The 17300-nt window shown below is 38.4% G+C and overlaps 1 protein-coding gene across 7 annotated transcripts in view; it reads right to left on the reverse strand.

Moving 5' to 3' along the window:
- Window positions 1–17300, reverse strand: part of ARHGEF7 (Rho guanine nucleotide exchange factor 7) — a 116413-nt gene that overhangs the window by 44642 nt on the left and 54471 nt on the right. For 6 of the 7 annotated variants that reach the window (XM_074535952.1, XM_074535949.1, XM_074535950.1 and 3 more), the window contains 3 exons: window positions 11251–11339; window positions 5044–5138; window positions 4676–4771 (listed from right to left, as the gene is read on the reverse strand). In XM_074535952.1, coding sequence (XP_074392053.1) covers window positions 4676–4771; window positions 5044–5138; window positions 11251–11339 — 280 coding nt within the window. Of the gene's footprint in view, window positions 1–4675; window positions 4772–5043; window positions 5139–7558; window positions 7722–11250; window positions 11340–17300 lie in introns of those variants that run through there. The other variant, XM_026794047.2, reaches the window with a different exon arrangement.

Consider the following 17300-nt stretch of genomic DNA (forward strand, 5'->3'; position numbering starts at 1 on the left):
AATACATTCTTTGAGTAATAGATGCAGCCAAAGTCTCAAACTCTGAAGACATACTCAAGGCATATAACTCAGTATTAAATAGCAAGAGGCTCCAATAAACAGTTGCTAAAAATGGTTAAATTCCTGTTTCATACTGTAGTGATGGGGGTGGAGGGGGAATTATGGCTGTTTGCACCAAGCAGACATCTGGGTCTCCTCAGTCTGCTGTTCTTTTAGCAGACTCAAAGACTGGCATTATTCTCTTTCACATGTTGCACATGCATTGCCACTTTATACAGCACATCCTTTGTTGAATTAAAATAATTAATAGACTTTGTAAGGGGGTGGTAACTCATCGCTTTAACTTTTCTAATCCATGCATTTTAGTTGCAAGTGCTCTACTATTTTCAGCAGATAAATTATCTATATGTCCTTTACCCACTGAAAGAAAATCAACAATTTAATGCCTATCACCACATCATATAAACCTTTTAGTAATTAATGTGCTCCATAAAGACCATATCTATTTTACAGTTTACTCTGAAATTATCATCCCAACCTCATTCTCATATTTAACACTTTTATTAAAAAGGAACCACATATAAATATTTACAGATATATTTAAGTTATATCAACTTCCGTTAAAAGAAGACCAGATACATGTTTTAATTCCATTTGCAGATGTAAAGGAACCATAACAAAGCCTCTGCTGTTGTACACTTGCTAGAGGAATCACCATGTGACTACATCTAAATTACCTAACATTGTCTGCTTGCTGGAGTTGCATCCAACAGCTATCAGTTCTGTTTCTCCAGACTTCAACAGCCACCCAGTGCATGGTAATTTGTAGAAAGAAATAAAAAGTAAGTGTAATTGAGCCCCAAAGGGTGCAGTTTGTGAAGAAACTAAATGTTACTTCCTGAGGCTTCACAGTTAACAAAGTTATGAAATAAGGGGCCACTGCAAATTTCTGAGAGACTCCTTGCACCAATTAGGCACTAGTCAACTTATTCACAATCCTTCAGTCTAATTGTCACCCTTTTCACTACCACACCTTTCACTAACTGTCTTATCTCTCAGACATTAGTTACTATGCACGTTTGTCTCACGATATCCCAAGACACAGCAATCAAATTCCCTTAATATGAATACCCTTATTTCTGTTGATACTCATGATAACCAAAAGTAAAGGATGATACTGGAACTTAGACTTAATTTGTATCTGCAGTCCAAAACAAAACCTGAAATACTAGTGAGGTTTGGACTAGATTTAAATAGTCTCCCCCTCACACTCTGGCCTCTCCTCTCTGTTTTTGTTGCTTGAAGTTTTCTTAAATTCCATTCCACTTCAGAATCATCCCCAAACATGAAGTATCTTCTTGCACTTAAACACAGAACAAGACAACAGTTCCTGTGGCTCCAAGAGCAGGGACGTGAGGGAAAGAGAGGACAAACCCCAGCTATGGCTGTAGCAAAGCAAGGAGGTAAGCCTGTGATACTACATAAAGGACTTCCATTTGCTACACAGATCATATCTAGATCATATCTATCTACCTATGATCTATGTATCTAATCATATCTATCTACCATATCATGTCATGTAGGCTGCTGTCACCAGCCAGCCTGTGTGTCATGCGTCCCTCCTTACTGAGAAATACTGCCATGGACTGACATCTTCTACTACCAGGTGAATGGAAGAATCTTTTTTGGAGCAGAAGATCAAATCAGGTCCACTCTCCTGCAACAGAAATACCCAAAGAGCAAAACTTCCAATCGAGATCATTTGTATCAGGCCAGAGATCACCTGATGGACACTGACTTTGTTCACAGAGACTCTTCTGCTGTGTGAACTACTGCAGAACTGATCTTTGGCACAGGACCACAGACCTGGAATGAGACCTAGAGCACTGGTCTCATTTTGTTTTCAAGAGACAAGAGCACAGAGCACTCTTGCTATGTTTCACTGTCAGAAATCTGCTCTTTCACAGCTGAAGGCTCCAACAGTATCTCTCTGCCTTGTCTATTACAGTTCTTTTCCATCCTGAACCAAGTGCACTGGAAGCTGATCAGCCAAAAGAAAACACCTTTGAAGCCTGTCAGCTAGAAGATGATCACTCAATGCTAGTTGGATTTATTCCATACACCACTTTTGTTTGGTAAATTAAGAAGAGAAGTTACAAAGGTGGAAATAACACCAACCTGGAGAAGTTCAAAGAGGACAAACCTTGAACAATGAACCAGAAGACCTTCAAGGCTGTGGGCAGGGTGGGAGGGTGGCACAGAACTAAACTCAAACCATATCCAAACAACATTTCCCCCAAAACACACAAATAATCCACTACAGCATCATATGCACAACCCAATGTTTAACACCAGGAGGAATAAACAAGCCAAAGTGGCGCAGGCAAAAAGGAGGAAAGCACAGGAAAGTTTCTGCCACTGAAGTACATGCCAGGATTTGTAAAAGAGAAAACTCAAATGACAAACTGTCTCAAGGTGGGTGTGGAATTCAAAAAACATTTAACTCTCATGCCCAAGAAAAGGAATTTGTCAAGCAAGGTAGGCTGGCAGCATTAGAATTGGCAGGATGACAGCATTTGGTCATTGTGACATGTCAAGTTAGAATAAAACACCACACCGGATGTTGCAATATGAAGTGCCTCAATGATGGAACTATAAGCTCTCTGCCAAAAATAAAATAAAATGATAAATCTATTTTCAGCCTGGGAGCTAGTCTGAGTTTACAGAACAGGTTCACCAGCCAAAAAAACATGGCAAAATGACAAGAAAAAAAAAAAAGGCAGCAGAGCAAGCATTCTTCTACATGATGGGAATCATGATGGATTAGTGGATTAGATTCCAAACAGGAGGATGCTGTATGCTCAAGTTAATGTGCTATGATGAAAATTAAACTGAAAATACAACTCAGCATGATGAATATATTTATGAAATGAAAATAAGATAAAACGTTTGCAATAAAGCTTCAGTAACTCCAGAGCATCACTTTCTCTGCCCACCTACTAGTACCCAGTATGTTCCTCTAGTTTACTATATAGCAACATTTCACTTAGCAGAAAGAAGAAATAAAGGACATTATGAAAAGGTGCTTTAAAACAGTTTAAGCCAAGCAGAGTTATTAATGAAGCTTTCTGAGCTTGAAGCTCCATGATATCACTTAAACTTACATTGCAGGTCAAAATGAAGTTTGCAGTAACATTTGTTTAAATGTATAGTACAAAGGTATGTATAAAAGTGTACATATATATACTCTTTTCCTCTCATTTTTAAGACCACCTTAAAATAAGTTTTAAAAGATTACAGTCTGTTCCATGAAAAGTATTTCATTTCCCTAACTTGTGAAACAAAGAAACAAAATCATGGTAACAAGCGAAGGAGACACCAAAGAGCAATGACAAGAAACAAAAGGAAACATTTGAGTATGTCGACAAATTGACATTTTCAGAGATTTAGACATTTAACTGATCACGTCAAACTTTCCAGAATGACTATCCTTCCTTCTCACAGCATCAGACAGACCATTTCAAGAATGGTCTATTTCAAGAACACAAACCATCCTCCCTTCCCCTCTCTCTGGTCTAGGGTACCTAGAGGCAGGACAGAGGGACAGAAGGCAGGTGGTGGGAGGACGTGGGACCTCCAGTCAGCAACAGTACCAGGAATATGTCACTGCCTGGTGGAGATGCAGCCTCTCCTTTGTCATGACAAGGCTGCTTCTTCACACAGAGCAGCTCAGGGAGAGGAGGGAGAGGTCAAAACAACACATACTGAGGTGATCCAAAGCTCAAAGAGGTATTTTCTTCTCCATCCAAGACATTCACTTGTTCTCACAGCAAACTGAAACTCGTTAAGCCCTCAGTAGCACTTCAAATTACTAACTTGGCAGAAACCAAGAAAATTTGTATTAGGAAGTTGCCTTAGCTCCCCATGTGGTCAGACAAACTAAAACATAGGCAGAGAAAATGACACAGCTGAGGTAATGAATGTAAATTACACTTTCAGTGGAGTTTCAGAAAATTGTTAGGACAATCCAAAGGCAGTATGGTCACGTCCTTTCTTACACGCCCAAGTACTGTGGTAACAAGCTGAAAAATACCAAGTTACCACTTCAGCCTCAATTATGGAAGGAGGACTAGTGTCTTCATGCCCTTCTTTCTGGGCTGCATTCTTCCTACATGGCACAGGACAAGCACTCAGGGGTTTCATTTGATTCAGGTGGCTCTTTCTGCCTATCCTGCACACCTCTCCCAGCATACTTGCATGACAACTTTTGCTCAGGCCAGAAGAATACCAAGTACAAGCATTCTCATACAGTGTCCTTCATCCAAGTCACTTACCTCCTTCTCCATTGTTCCACTATCACACAAGGTTGCTCCATTCTTTCTTCCTCTTACTTTGAAGAAAATATTTAAAATTCATGCCCCCCAAACCACCACTTTCCTACTGGTATGCACTTGCATCACAAAAATCCAAAGCTTCTTTTAAACTACATCAAAATTCCTATCTTTGCAATTGCAATATGTATCTGTACAAACAATCAATACATTCTCCAAAGATCTATTGCTGGCAACAACTCTTGAAGGAAAAAAAGCTATACCAAACAAAACATGCAACAAGTAAAGTAATAGAAGAGATTTGCATGTTAGCATTTACTCTGTCCAGTATGCATGATACTTACTTGGTGCATTCTTCTAAAGACTGTACAAGCATTTGCTGGAAAGAACTTATTTCTTCCAGGTTTCCCATTAAGTAAGAAGTATTTGTCAAGGTTAACCTGGAGCCAAAGCAAATAAAACATGTTTAGGTTTGCAGCTATTGACTAACTGTGCATTAATACTATCCATTGCATTAAAAGAAAATGTTTACTGGTTCTTAGATCAAGGACCAGACTGTTTCAGTCAGCAAGCAAGCTGAATAAAAGCAATCCCTGCCTCAAGAATCACAGTTCACAGAGGTAAATTCACACTGACATCCACATTTTGACCATGTTAACCCTCCCCAATACCTGAGAGATCTCAAATTAAAACACAGGACAAACTCACATACTTTTCACTGGCTTGTAATGGTCGCAGGTAGTTTGAAAGCATTGTTTGTAGCTCCTTAGCATATTCATTTTCTGTTTCTAATATATTTTGTAGCACCTACAATAAATGACAATTGCTAATTGGTACTTTTTAAGATATATCAATACCAGTTTTAAAGCACACTAAAATTTATTTAGCATGAGAAAAGCTTAAAAGAGAGTTTCTATTTTAAAAATGCAAATATCAGCAAATATTGAATACTAATACATCTATGAAATTCACAGGAGGAAAAAAAACACTACACCAGATGAACCAATCTTTAACTATACACAAAAAAATGCTAAGTTTACAAGATTATCACTACATTTTGCCGTAAAATTTGAGTTACACAGAGCTTTCCTCCAAAGCCAGGGGTAATTATTCCCCCTATGTATCTTAGAACAGTCAAAGATCATCAGAGGATGGTAAAGCACAATAGAACTTCCAAGAGAAATGAACAATGTCAGTTTCTCAGTCTCAATTCCAACACATTGCAACTAATATTGCTAGTGGAGTGTTCAGATGCACTAAATAACCTGCTAGAACACCTGAATATTAACAGATTTACAAAGATCAAGTAATTTCCAACTTCACTTACCAACACATTTAGCACTATTACATTATTTTTAAATAGTGCTGCCTAACCTTACACTGGGAGTACACTACCATAAGAAAATTGCAATAGACTGATGCAAAGCCAGGTATTTATAAAATACAGCACACACACTTGGGTTTTGGTTGAATATAAATCAAACAAGTAAAATAATCCCAAATATGCACAGGAAAACATTTTACTGGGCCATTTCTTGGGAGTCTGCTTTAGGATATCCTCCCTTATAATCATATCAGGTTCTACTGTGCTTTTCGAAGGCAACTTATTTTTTGCCTCCAGAAGTTATTTAGCAAGAGAATCATCAGAATTAAATGCAGCTTAGTGAACAGAGCTGAACTTCAAAAACTTACTGCTAATCAGCGGTCACAAGTTGCAGCACAAACCTCATTTTGTTACATGCCATATTTGCCAAGCCTACAGTAATATCATCTCATTTCAGCATTTATAGGAACAACTGTAATTGAGTGCATTATTCACTGTTGTAGTCAATACTCTCTTAGGAAATAAAAAAAGCCATTCATTCCTAAATGCAAACCTGATGAAATAACTTTAAATAGTTCAGTATGTCAATGAAGAATTCACTGTTCCTTTCATTGGTGTCACTGATTCTGCTTATTCCTTGAATGCTTCTATTCATTTGGGGAGAGAGAGAGAGAGAAACCATTTTTGAGTCCATTCTTTTGTTGCAAGTCTGAATCTTGAACTGAAGATTAAAATGTCTCCATTCTCTGCTAAACACTGTGACAGAAGAATGTCACAGGGAAAGTTATGGCTACTAACTTGGAAATTACAGCATAAGTACAATATGGGCACACAAATTTTTAAAACGCTAAGAGGATTTTTTGACCCTTTAGACCAGGGAAATAAAATGTCTCTGCCAATCATAGCACTAACTAACTCCATATTCTCTTTTATATACATAAAACAAAAAAGCAAATAGTTCAAATGCAAATATAAAAGTACTTGGCATCCATGAGGTTCAAAACTAAGTGCAAAACCAATATTTTTCAATATGGTTTTTCCCACAAAAATCTCCCAGCCCAAAGTCATTAAACTGGCAGGAAAAATTAGTAGGGAAAAGGAAACTGAAAGCCAGGGACAAAACCACAGTGTCCTGATGAAGATCCAAAAAGTATTAAAAGACTCTGAAAGATAAAAATCAACAAATTTGCTAAAGATCTTGAAAGACTGCAGCACTATCCCATTTTCTCAAAGACTACTCCCATTCTGAGCTACAAACAGCTGTCTGAAAAGCTGGAAATAAAACTAGTTTCATGTTGGACACACTTCACTATTTTCCTTGTGCTGGCTTGGATTTTTCTTTGAGGATTTTCTTTGCCATATGGAGAACATGGGATTAAAGGAAAAAGACTTAAGGGCAGGGGAAGGTAATAACAAGAGAGCTTAAAAACTAGAATTAGTAACCTGACAATTAGTGGAAAAAGGAAAATCAATGCCACTGTAAATAAAACTATGCTACAAAACCTGTGCAGAGTACCAGATGCACTTACACATGTTTTTATTCTAGTAATTCACAATGTTACACAATACTTGAGATATACACAGTTTCAACTGTCCCCAGAACATATTAAACATATTAAATCTATTACCCTTTCTTCTAAACAAGTACAGTTTTCACGGCATACAATTTGTTTTAAACTTTGAATACATTATTTAAAGAATAACCTTGCTTATATAGCTCTAAAACATAATTTCTGTGATATCTTGCATTTTTCCAGCTTTACTTACCTACCTCACTGAGAAGCTGTATTATTGGACTGTGCTTTGAAGTGACAAGTAGTCATTACTGCAACTCAGTATTTTGGCACCAGGAATCCCTGACATTCCTCACATCCACATCTCTTCCACATGATCTAATAATCACCTTTCTTCCCTTTCCTGCTCTCTGAGCACTCTGGCTGCTGCAGGACCCCATGAGAGCTCCCAGACCTCGTTTCCACAGCCGCACCACGACATTGCAGGATCCACCCGGGTACAACAGAGCAGCATTGCAGCTCAGCAGCCCGTCACTGCTGAATGGCAGGCACACACAGCCGAGCTCAGACTGCACCAGCTCTCCCAGGCACATGGCATACAGCATTCAACATGGCTAACAGTTCTGTCACACAAAACCTCAGCCTGCTCCCTAACACCCAAAAATGGATTTACAGTTACCTACACGAAGATGATTGCCTTCCAAATCGGTGGGAGAAAAGGCAGAGTTGAGAGATGCACCTGGACATTGTCCTGAAGCACACTGACATTTTATCACACTAGTATGGCACTTCACCAAAATATCACAAAGTTGAGCAAAATTGTGATCAGTATGTCATTTTCCTGGTTCACAAGAATTTGCTGAACTCCTTAAAACAGGCTCTTGAGAGGGGCATTGTAAAGCACTGCACAAGTATACCATACAAGTGCCCTCAAAAACTTATATGAACTTCAGTAGACAACTTGATCCAACTTTAAAAGTGTGACCTCAAAAGGCATGTTTATTTTCTACTACTTCTCAAACACTTAAAAGGAAACAAGGTTATCCAAATACTCATAACTGTGGAGAAATTTGCCCATTTCTTCACCTGCTTTTAGAACAGCTGCCTAATCTCAAAGCAACTGTAAATGGAGAGAACCTGATTTTATTCTGGATACAGACTTATAAAATCTCAAGGGATCTGAAGCAAAAATAAAACTCAGAGTAATGCCTGCTCTATCTTCAGGGAATAACATGCAACAATACACCTCCTTCTTCAGTAATAGGCTACTAAATTACTTCTACATGGAAAGTGCTTCATCACAAGTCTGGTTCATATTACACACTACTATAGACTTGTACCATTTCATGGAGGACAACACCTCAGCATTCTCAACTAACCTGAACTCCTGAGCCAGGCCAAATGTACATGCATAACAAATGTGTCTTCTCAGCAACATGTAGTGCAAGGAGCAATAATTAAGCACACTGAGACTAGAAGCATGTGATTTGTCTCACAAACTCCAGACGGAGCTGTGAATCCACAGAAATAAAGAACATGTTTACAAGGGGGCAAAGAGAGGAGGAAAGTGGGGAAAGCAGTCTCCTCTTTACATGAAGTATTTTCCCTTAGCCTATCCCAGTCCTCCTCCCAGAAAGGGGGCCTCTCCTATCACTTTCTGAACAGCCTTTTGATTTTGTCCTCAGTCCAAAAAATGTATCCTCAAGTGCTGCCTGCACAAAACCTTCCCCAGGGTAAACAGCAATAAATAACTGTGATGACTATAGAGTCTCAGCACATCCACATGTGGGGACAGCCAACAACCCAAAAATAGTACATAGTCCCAGAGCAGCAGTCCAACTCTAGATTAGTAGCCAAGAAAACCTTAAACACAGATTTTAAGTTTTACTCCTTTACTCCAGCTACATCCTTTCAGCTACCAGTTGCCAAAAGCTTTTTTAGACATCTTCTGCTTTTTCCTCAACTTTATTATCAGTACAGACTGATGACATACAGCACAGGGAAGTGCCATGTCTGCAGCATAGATATAAAGACAGAACAAAAATTCAACTCAGAAGTTCTCTTCAGTGAATGGGTTTGCTGTTTGTCTTATCTACATGCAAAACATGAAAAAATCTTACATACTTAAACTGAAATTGAAAATACTCTATAGATATTTTCAGAAGCCAAAAATGGCACATTTTTGTGCCATCAGAAGCACAAAATGTATTTCAAGAAAATCGAAATGTCAATATATCTAATTTAGGTTTTAGATACAGCAGTACAATCTTACTTCTCTGAAACAATGGGCTAGGTACAGCAGAGCCTCTCATTTTCTAAACCAGAAGAATAAAATAGTGACTTTAAAAAGAAAAGGTAGGGGTATTTGCCACACTATGGAAAAAAGTGAAAATGACAATTATCCAATTCATTGCTGACAGATTAAGACCAGCACTCTAGGGTCTGTGGTGTAACTTACAACAAATTTGTATGTTATTATGAACTGGTCCTTTTCACTCCCTACAATGTCATCAACAGTTATTAAGTAATTAGCAGTCAAAACAGTTGGCATCTCATTACATTGGGTTAATTGTACCAAGAAAGTGGTACCTGAGCAAGATATAAAATAAATTAATCCTAAGAGTAGGTATATGATGGTCAGTAGGGTTTGGGGGTTTTTAGGTTTTTGTTTGTTTTTTAGTTAAACTACTTTAAAAGCCAGCCACAGCTGTATTTCCCAAAGTATAGTAGTTTGAGCCTCCACAATTAGAAAGGGTCATTCAAGGAACAATTATAAAATCACATAAACAAAAGGTGATATTTCAAAATCATATGGTATAACTTAGGTGCCTGAACAAAATCAACATTTACTTTCTCTTCTTTTCACTTAAGTACACTTTCATCTCCCAAATTTGCATCCACACACTAAAATAACTTAAAAAGAAAACACTATAAAGAGATACAGTGAAAACAAAAATAAATTAAATCAATCCACTATTTTGTCACTGGATAAACCACAGCAAGATCTTTACGTCCTGCAGTTTGAGAGAAGGGTGTGCCTGCAGATACTTTCCATTGTGACCAGCAGTTATGGGATGCAGTAGCCAAAGAACTGCAGCCCTCCTTCAGCACAGAATTGCAGCTATGACAGAGCCAGGAGCAGAGCCAGACGGAGCAGCAGGAGGTTGCTTCACAGCCTTCAATTACGGACAACAGACAAAACACCTCTGCTCTTCCAGGTGCTATTCAAGCCACAACCACACAAGAAAAAACCAGAAAATTATGCTTTATGACCCTTCTTAAAACTGACATAGAAATGAAAACCCATGACAGCTGCTGGAAGAAAAGGGAAAGAAAGGTTGTGGTTTGGTTTTACACCAGCAGGGAGCAGTGCTTAACAAAAGCAGTAAGATGCTTTTTTGCTTCCCAGTGTATCTCCTCAATAAATAAATGATTCTCAACATGGTTACAACACACTTAAAGACAGAGTTGGGTATGTTTCCTACATGCATCTGTTTCTTACATGCAACCTAGTACCTGAGTACTAGATTAAGAATTCCTGGGGGTGTGCTAAAGGCTCACTCTGCCTGTCCTGCCTTGCTGTGAAATCTATGCACAGTATAAGAGAAGAGGTTCCTTAGGTTAACAACAGAGCTGACTTACAAGCATCAATACAAAGGAAGCAAATTGAACATTTTGAAACAGTCTCTTATTCAACAAAAAGGACAAAAGTATACCTAATTAGTTTAACACAGCAGAATTTCAGTAATTCATGGAGATTGGGGAACATTGATGTCACATGTGGGGGATGGGAGAAAAAAAGGAAATTAACAACTAGCAAAACATGAGCATTATATTACATTAATGACAATCATTCACTTACTTTAGACTATAATTTTTGCACCATGTTTAAGATTCCACATATGTGATATTCTATTAAGCTAATAATGATCTTGTTTATATGAGAATCCACCAATACCTCTATCTAGTTTTGGTACTTCCTAGCAAGACTGCCCTTTTTTTTTTTCCAGATAAGAGCATTTAGTTCAATGACATTCTACTGTATATAACAGCTCACATGGAAGAAAAAGTGATCACTCACCACATTGTAGTAACTTTTGTTAATTGCAGATGTATCAAAGCCTTTAGGTGGACTCTTCAATGTACCTGATTTGGGGGAGACTGGTTTTTCTGAAATAAAAGATATTTTGGGGTCAATGGGGTGCAATTTCACAGCTCAACACTAGAGGTCAAACAAACTGCTTTAAAATATTTATCAAGATACAGTGAAAAGGGTGTTTCACTGAGAAACATACATAATTGCACTTGCAATTACTGGCAAAGAATCAGTATGTTCACAATGAATCAAACTTTAGCCCCATTGAAGGCAAGCAGAAAAACTGCCATTCTTTTTCCTGGAACCAGAAGGTCATTTACTAAAATTTGCACTTCCAAATTTATTTTTTAAAAACAAGATGTTGTTATAGACTGCAATTAAAAAAAAAAAAGCAAAAAAAATCAGTAACAGGCATTTCCAAACCATATACACACTTTCAAACAAAAGTAGCATTAAGTTTCAACATTAATTTAATGACCTCTGTGAAAGCAAGTGACCAATCAAAAACTGAACACTCCAGAAGTGAGACATTTACACTCAGTCTCAAAATAAGATTCAAAACACTGTACTAGCGAAGTGACTTATCTTATGCCCAGAAAATCAGCTTTTAAAACAAATTATATTTTGCTATTAATGAAGGATAGAATAAAAATGTTTATGCACTTGAGAACAGGGTTCTTCATAAAAATGAATCCTTCCTATTACCCATAGGGAATCTATCCCTCAGTAATGCATGCTCTTCCTAGAAGGACAACATTAATCTGCAAGAACAAAACAAAGTCCTGAGAGTCACCCAAGTGCTGGCCCAGATCAGAGAGGCAGAGAAAACACACACTCCCCTAAAGCCTTCCCCTCCCACCACTACCACTCCTCTAAATCAATTACAGAGGAGCAAACATGAGGCGAGAAAAATCAAAAGCAACATGTTGCTTGCTGCAGAAACAGCAAATGAGATTTGCAGCATCTCTTCTTGATCTCTCACACTTGACTGTGCATCAACCAACTGAAAATGCTTGTGAGACTCTGTTTATCAGGACATTTTGGTGCTTTGGTTTGTCTATTTCTGTATGTTTTTTAAATAATCAGGCTCCTCTAAGATGCAAATGTCTAATAAGCATTTGAGTAATTTGCATCCAATCTATAAAACAGCAAATTGCCAACTGAACTGCTCCAAACAAAACCACAGAAGCGTCACCAAAACATACTACTGAAGGCTCTACCTTAATTTTAAAAGCAAGCTCCTGTTTCAAACACATTTTAATAAAGATACATGAATAATTTAAGTCTAGTTTACCTGATACCTCAGGCTAAGAATAAATTATGCAAGTCTCAAACACCTCTCCAGGAAAAGCCCAGCCAGCCAAGCTAAGGGCCAGCTATGGAAAATTCCCATGGACAGCAGAGCTGACCAGGGAAGCAGCATCACAAGCAGAACACTCCCTGGGGTACCAGCCTCTCCTGAGCCATTTAGGGCTCCTTCAGGCTCCCAGCTGCAGCCCATGGATGATGCCAGCTCAAGCAAGCTGACTCCAGGTGCAGATCACCCTTTCATCTCCAGCACCAGGACAGCCTGGCAGCCCAGAGGCTTTAGCTAACAGCCCACAAAGAGCAGCTCAGGCCCCATAAGCACATAAATGCAAGTATCTTTAAGGGGATTTGCTCTGTATTGCAGTGGAACTCCCCTCAAAGAAGCTAATCTAAAAATAAAATAAAGTCTTAAAACTGCCAAACATGTGCAAAGAAAAAAAACCCACCCCCCATTCTCCTTGCCACATTGAGGGATGACAGTAAAACCCTTTTGGTTAATATTCCCTGCCTAGCCAGCCCACATCAGATCTAAGCTGACACACAGCACAAAAACTGTTAGAGCCAGCAGTGCTCCAGCTGGGAACACTGGTGCTCTCAGCCACTAGCCCTGCAATGCATGTGTGCTCTGCTATACAGCCAAGTAATTCCAAATGGCAGGACTCCTCCCACCCCCTCAGAACCAAGCTGTAAACTCAAGCAGATTTGCCATCAAACACTCAGTTTGAAAAGACCTAAAATCACCTCATATGTATGGCTACTCATTTATGTATTCATCTGTAATGCTTCTCTATATGGGACAATTAAATACTTTTCTTTGTACTGAATGATGAAAATGATGTCATTCCCACAAACATAGTAATTTGCTTTTACTCTCTGTGGAAGCTCTTGAACTTATCCTACAATTTATAGTGACTTTCAGGTTCACTAAATACCTCAAGGTTTATTATCATGTGCCAAAAAGCATGAAAGGAGAAACCAGAGTTATTTAAGGATAAAAGTAAATACTTGTCCCAGAATTTATCATAATACAGATGTCTTGAAAGGAGTAACAAGAGTTATTTAAGGATAAAGGTAAATACTTGTCATTGAATTTATCATAATACAGATGGCTGACCATTGTTAAGCTGGCTGGTCATGGAATTCTGGTTCTTTGTTATTTTAAAGGGTGCAAAAATACCTCTCCACTTAAGCTGCTGAAGAAAGTGGCAGGTTTTTTTGCTGAAACATATAGTCATTTATATTGCCAGCTGTTCAGCTGATTCAGTTATCCATCAGAGACACTCACATGTCCAAATTCAGATTTAAAGACAGAACAGAAAAAAAGAATCACACATTCATATAATTTTGCCTGAACAGTCATAATCAACATTTAGCTTTTGAAATGTAAAGGCCATTTCTATTGCAGAAACAGAGAATCAGACACAGCAAATTAGTCCATCTGTCTATCATGTCTGGTATTCTGCCTCCAAGCAGTGCCTTGCTTCATAATGAGGAATAAGAAACAGTCTTGCTGCAATTAGCTTATTGCACAATGCATTACAGAGAAGAAAATCCTGATCTTGAACATAAGAAATCACTTTCTTTGTTTATGCTAAGTTAAGTGTCATTTAGTATCCTTGGTAATAGAACATTAGAGTATTTTGCAAACAGAGCATATTTCATTAAACATTTCAAGGAGGAACCACCCCTATTCAGCACACTACATCTTTATGAAGTCCATGGGTTTTTGAAACATCAGCAAAAGCCTGGCGCCTTGCCCTCTCCACAGAGGCTCTATTTCTCAAAGCTCTGGAAGAGAGTGACCTGCGCCAGACACCAGCTTTTCCCACACAGATTTTTGCATCTCCATACTTTTCTCCAGGCACAATGTGCATGCCTTATATTAACACTGAAAGCACAGTGAAAATGGCTCAGTGCATGATCAAATCCAAAGCTGGCAGGCATCTGCTCAAGTATAGGAAGAGATGGAATCCTGCTGATGACTGAAACCAAGAGCTAAGTTCCCACTGTCCATCTCTCTTGTGATCAAAGCATCACATTCAAATGCCCTCAGCCACACTTGATAATGCATTGTCTAGTGGCAAACCAGATGGACTTCACTGAACAGATCATCTGTGGGTGAGAGAATGAGGGTAGCGCAGGCTTTTAACATTACTTTTCCAGGAAAAAATTATCCTCAGTGGAACCAACTGCTTTTATAACCTTCCCCTAAGTGGTATAAGATGCCACAAACTCCCTTAAATGAAGTTATTTTATTCTTTACAAATGTCTATCTATTGGCTATAAAAAGAAAATTTACCCAATTCTTCCCAATACTCTGTTTCTTTCTAACTTATATGCCTTCACATTACCTGATATTCCCACATTCTCTCTCTTCTGAAATGTCTTCAGTTTATGCATATTCATTTTCATGCAACACTCTACTTTGTGCTACTCCACAGAGAATTTATTCCCTTCAGAACGTACTTGACTAAAGCACTTTGACCCTACTGCTACAGAGCACCCCTGAGTGTTTCTGCGATTCCTGCGCCGTGGGGCATTATCTAGATAGAAACATCTGATTTGGGTTATTTCATCCCACATTAGGGCAGGAAAGGTGTGTCAACAAGAACACCAAAAGCTGTGTGGTCCCTATCAGCCAAGTGCTACAAGCAAGCTCCATGTTCCTAGACTAATCAGTTCAAGTCCAGCATCAGGAGGGCAGACCCAAACCCATTCCCAGTCCTCAAGAGGGCTCTGGCACTGCTGCAGAGCTCCACTCTGCAATACAGAGAACACCAACACTTCTGCCCCAGCAGCATTCACTGGTGCCAAACGCTGTGTTACTGATGCCTGTAGAGTTACACTTGACAAGAGAAAACAATACTCCTCTGAGCGCACATGGTCGGGGAGAGAAAAATTAACATTCTTCATGGGGTTTTAGCTATTTTTTCCTTTGCTTTTTTTTCCCCCAAAGCCAAAAGTGTAATTTCTCTTTCCCTCACACACCACAGGATGGAAGCAGCTGACACTCTACTCCTCCACTATATTCTGACCTTTTCCCCACACTGATTTTGTTTTTTTTTTAACATCCAACTAAAAGAAACACTATCACTGTAATTTGCACTGGGCCTGATACCAATAACAGTCAAGAACATGTAACAGAGGCTAGAGCAGTAATGATACATAAATTTCTGCAAAGAATTAGAATAAACTTTGCGACATATCAAATGTAGTTCGTACAAAGCTGTATTCCCTTCTGTGTAATCTCATGCCATTTAAAGGGGTTATGCTTGGACACAACTCAGTAATGGACCATGTGTGTTTTGGGGTTTTTTTTAAATCTGATTAACATCTGACAGTAGCTAAGCAACTGCACCCCATTCTGGCTAACCATCCTTCTTTTCATTGCAAGAAAACCCTCCAAATGAGGTCTCCAAATCTCTCTAAGTACTGTGTGAGACAGAAGCAGCACTGTAAGAGACAAGGCTCCACCTACACCTTCACCTCTTCCTGTTCCATTTTATGTAAGCAAAAACAACTTCAATAAGGCCACACTGTCAAGTATCTTAACAAGTTTACACATTATTTTCTACCCTCTGTCACATGTAAGAGTAGAGCAGGATAAAACCAAAATCCTTTCATTTCAAAGTACTTCCTGACTAGAGATCAAAGAACATTTAAAAACATAAGATGTTAGAGGTTTGAAAATGGAAATGAAAACACAGGGAAGAGGGAGAGAGAAATGAATCTTTTTTTCTGAAGTTCACAGTGTAGGCATGTACCTGAATAGAAAAGCAGTGTATTTTTTTTTACATATTTGATCATAACTATCACTACTTTAAACAAATTCTCTTTTTCTCCTTGGGTCAGGGAGGGGGACAGAATAAATATACACTCAAAAGCAAAACAAAAACAGTTTCCCATCTCAACCAAAATTATTTTCCCCCAAAATAGTCCTTGTCCAACATAAGAAAATGAAACGCTGTGCTTTGCTCAACAACCTCAGTATGTGTCCTACAACCATTTGTAGCTCACCTCATTAGCATTGTGTGCTAACTCTAATCACCCAGGCACAGATAAACAAACAAGTTACAGCCATGGCACAACCACTGTGAGATACCCTATCATGTGATATTCTCTGCTGGTGCAATTTATGTAATGCAGCTTACTTTTCTTCTAAACACTTGAAGAAATCAATGTGGGTAAAGGCAGTTCCATTGCCACACACATATTCAAGGAAGGGAAGAGAGAGAGAACTTCAGAGCCACTGTAAAAGCTAAGATTACATATCTACAGGTTTTTTTACACTAGTGGATTTTAATTTAGAACAAAAATCAATTTATCTAAATATCTAATGCCTATGAAGTTTGCGAGAATCAAAACAAAAACACACATGCATAAAAAACCTCACTCATTTCTTCTTTTACTCAATTTGCACAAGTCAGGTTACATCAGACTGAGCGGACTTAATTTAGTGAAACCCAGAAGCTTATTTAGTCATGTCCTGGGAGCTCTCCATAGAATGCATCATCCTATACAGAATTTCTAAGTATTTACAGTATTTTCAGCTACATTTCAGAGAAGAAAGAAGCCTAGAGTTGAACTACCAATGCCAGACCATTTTACAGAGTATGTTGAAAACAAATGAGATGTTCAGGATGAACATTTTTTTCAGAAAGACCTTAATCAAGAGCATGTATTTCAAAAACACTATCTGGATCTTTTTTAAAATCAATCTATTGTAA

Source organism: Zonotrichia albicollis, chromosome 2 (assembly GCF_047830755.1).
Source record: "Zonotrichia albicollis isolate bZonAlb1 chromosome 2, bZonAlb1.hap1, whole genome shotgun sequence".
NCBI lineage: Eukaryota > Metazoa > Chordata > Aves > Passeriformes > Passerellidae > Zonotrichia > Zonotrichia albicollis.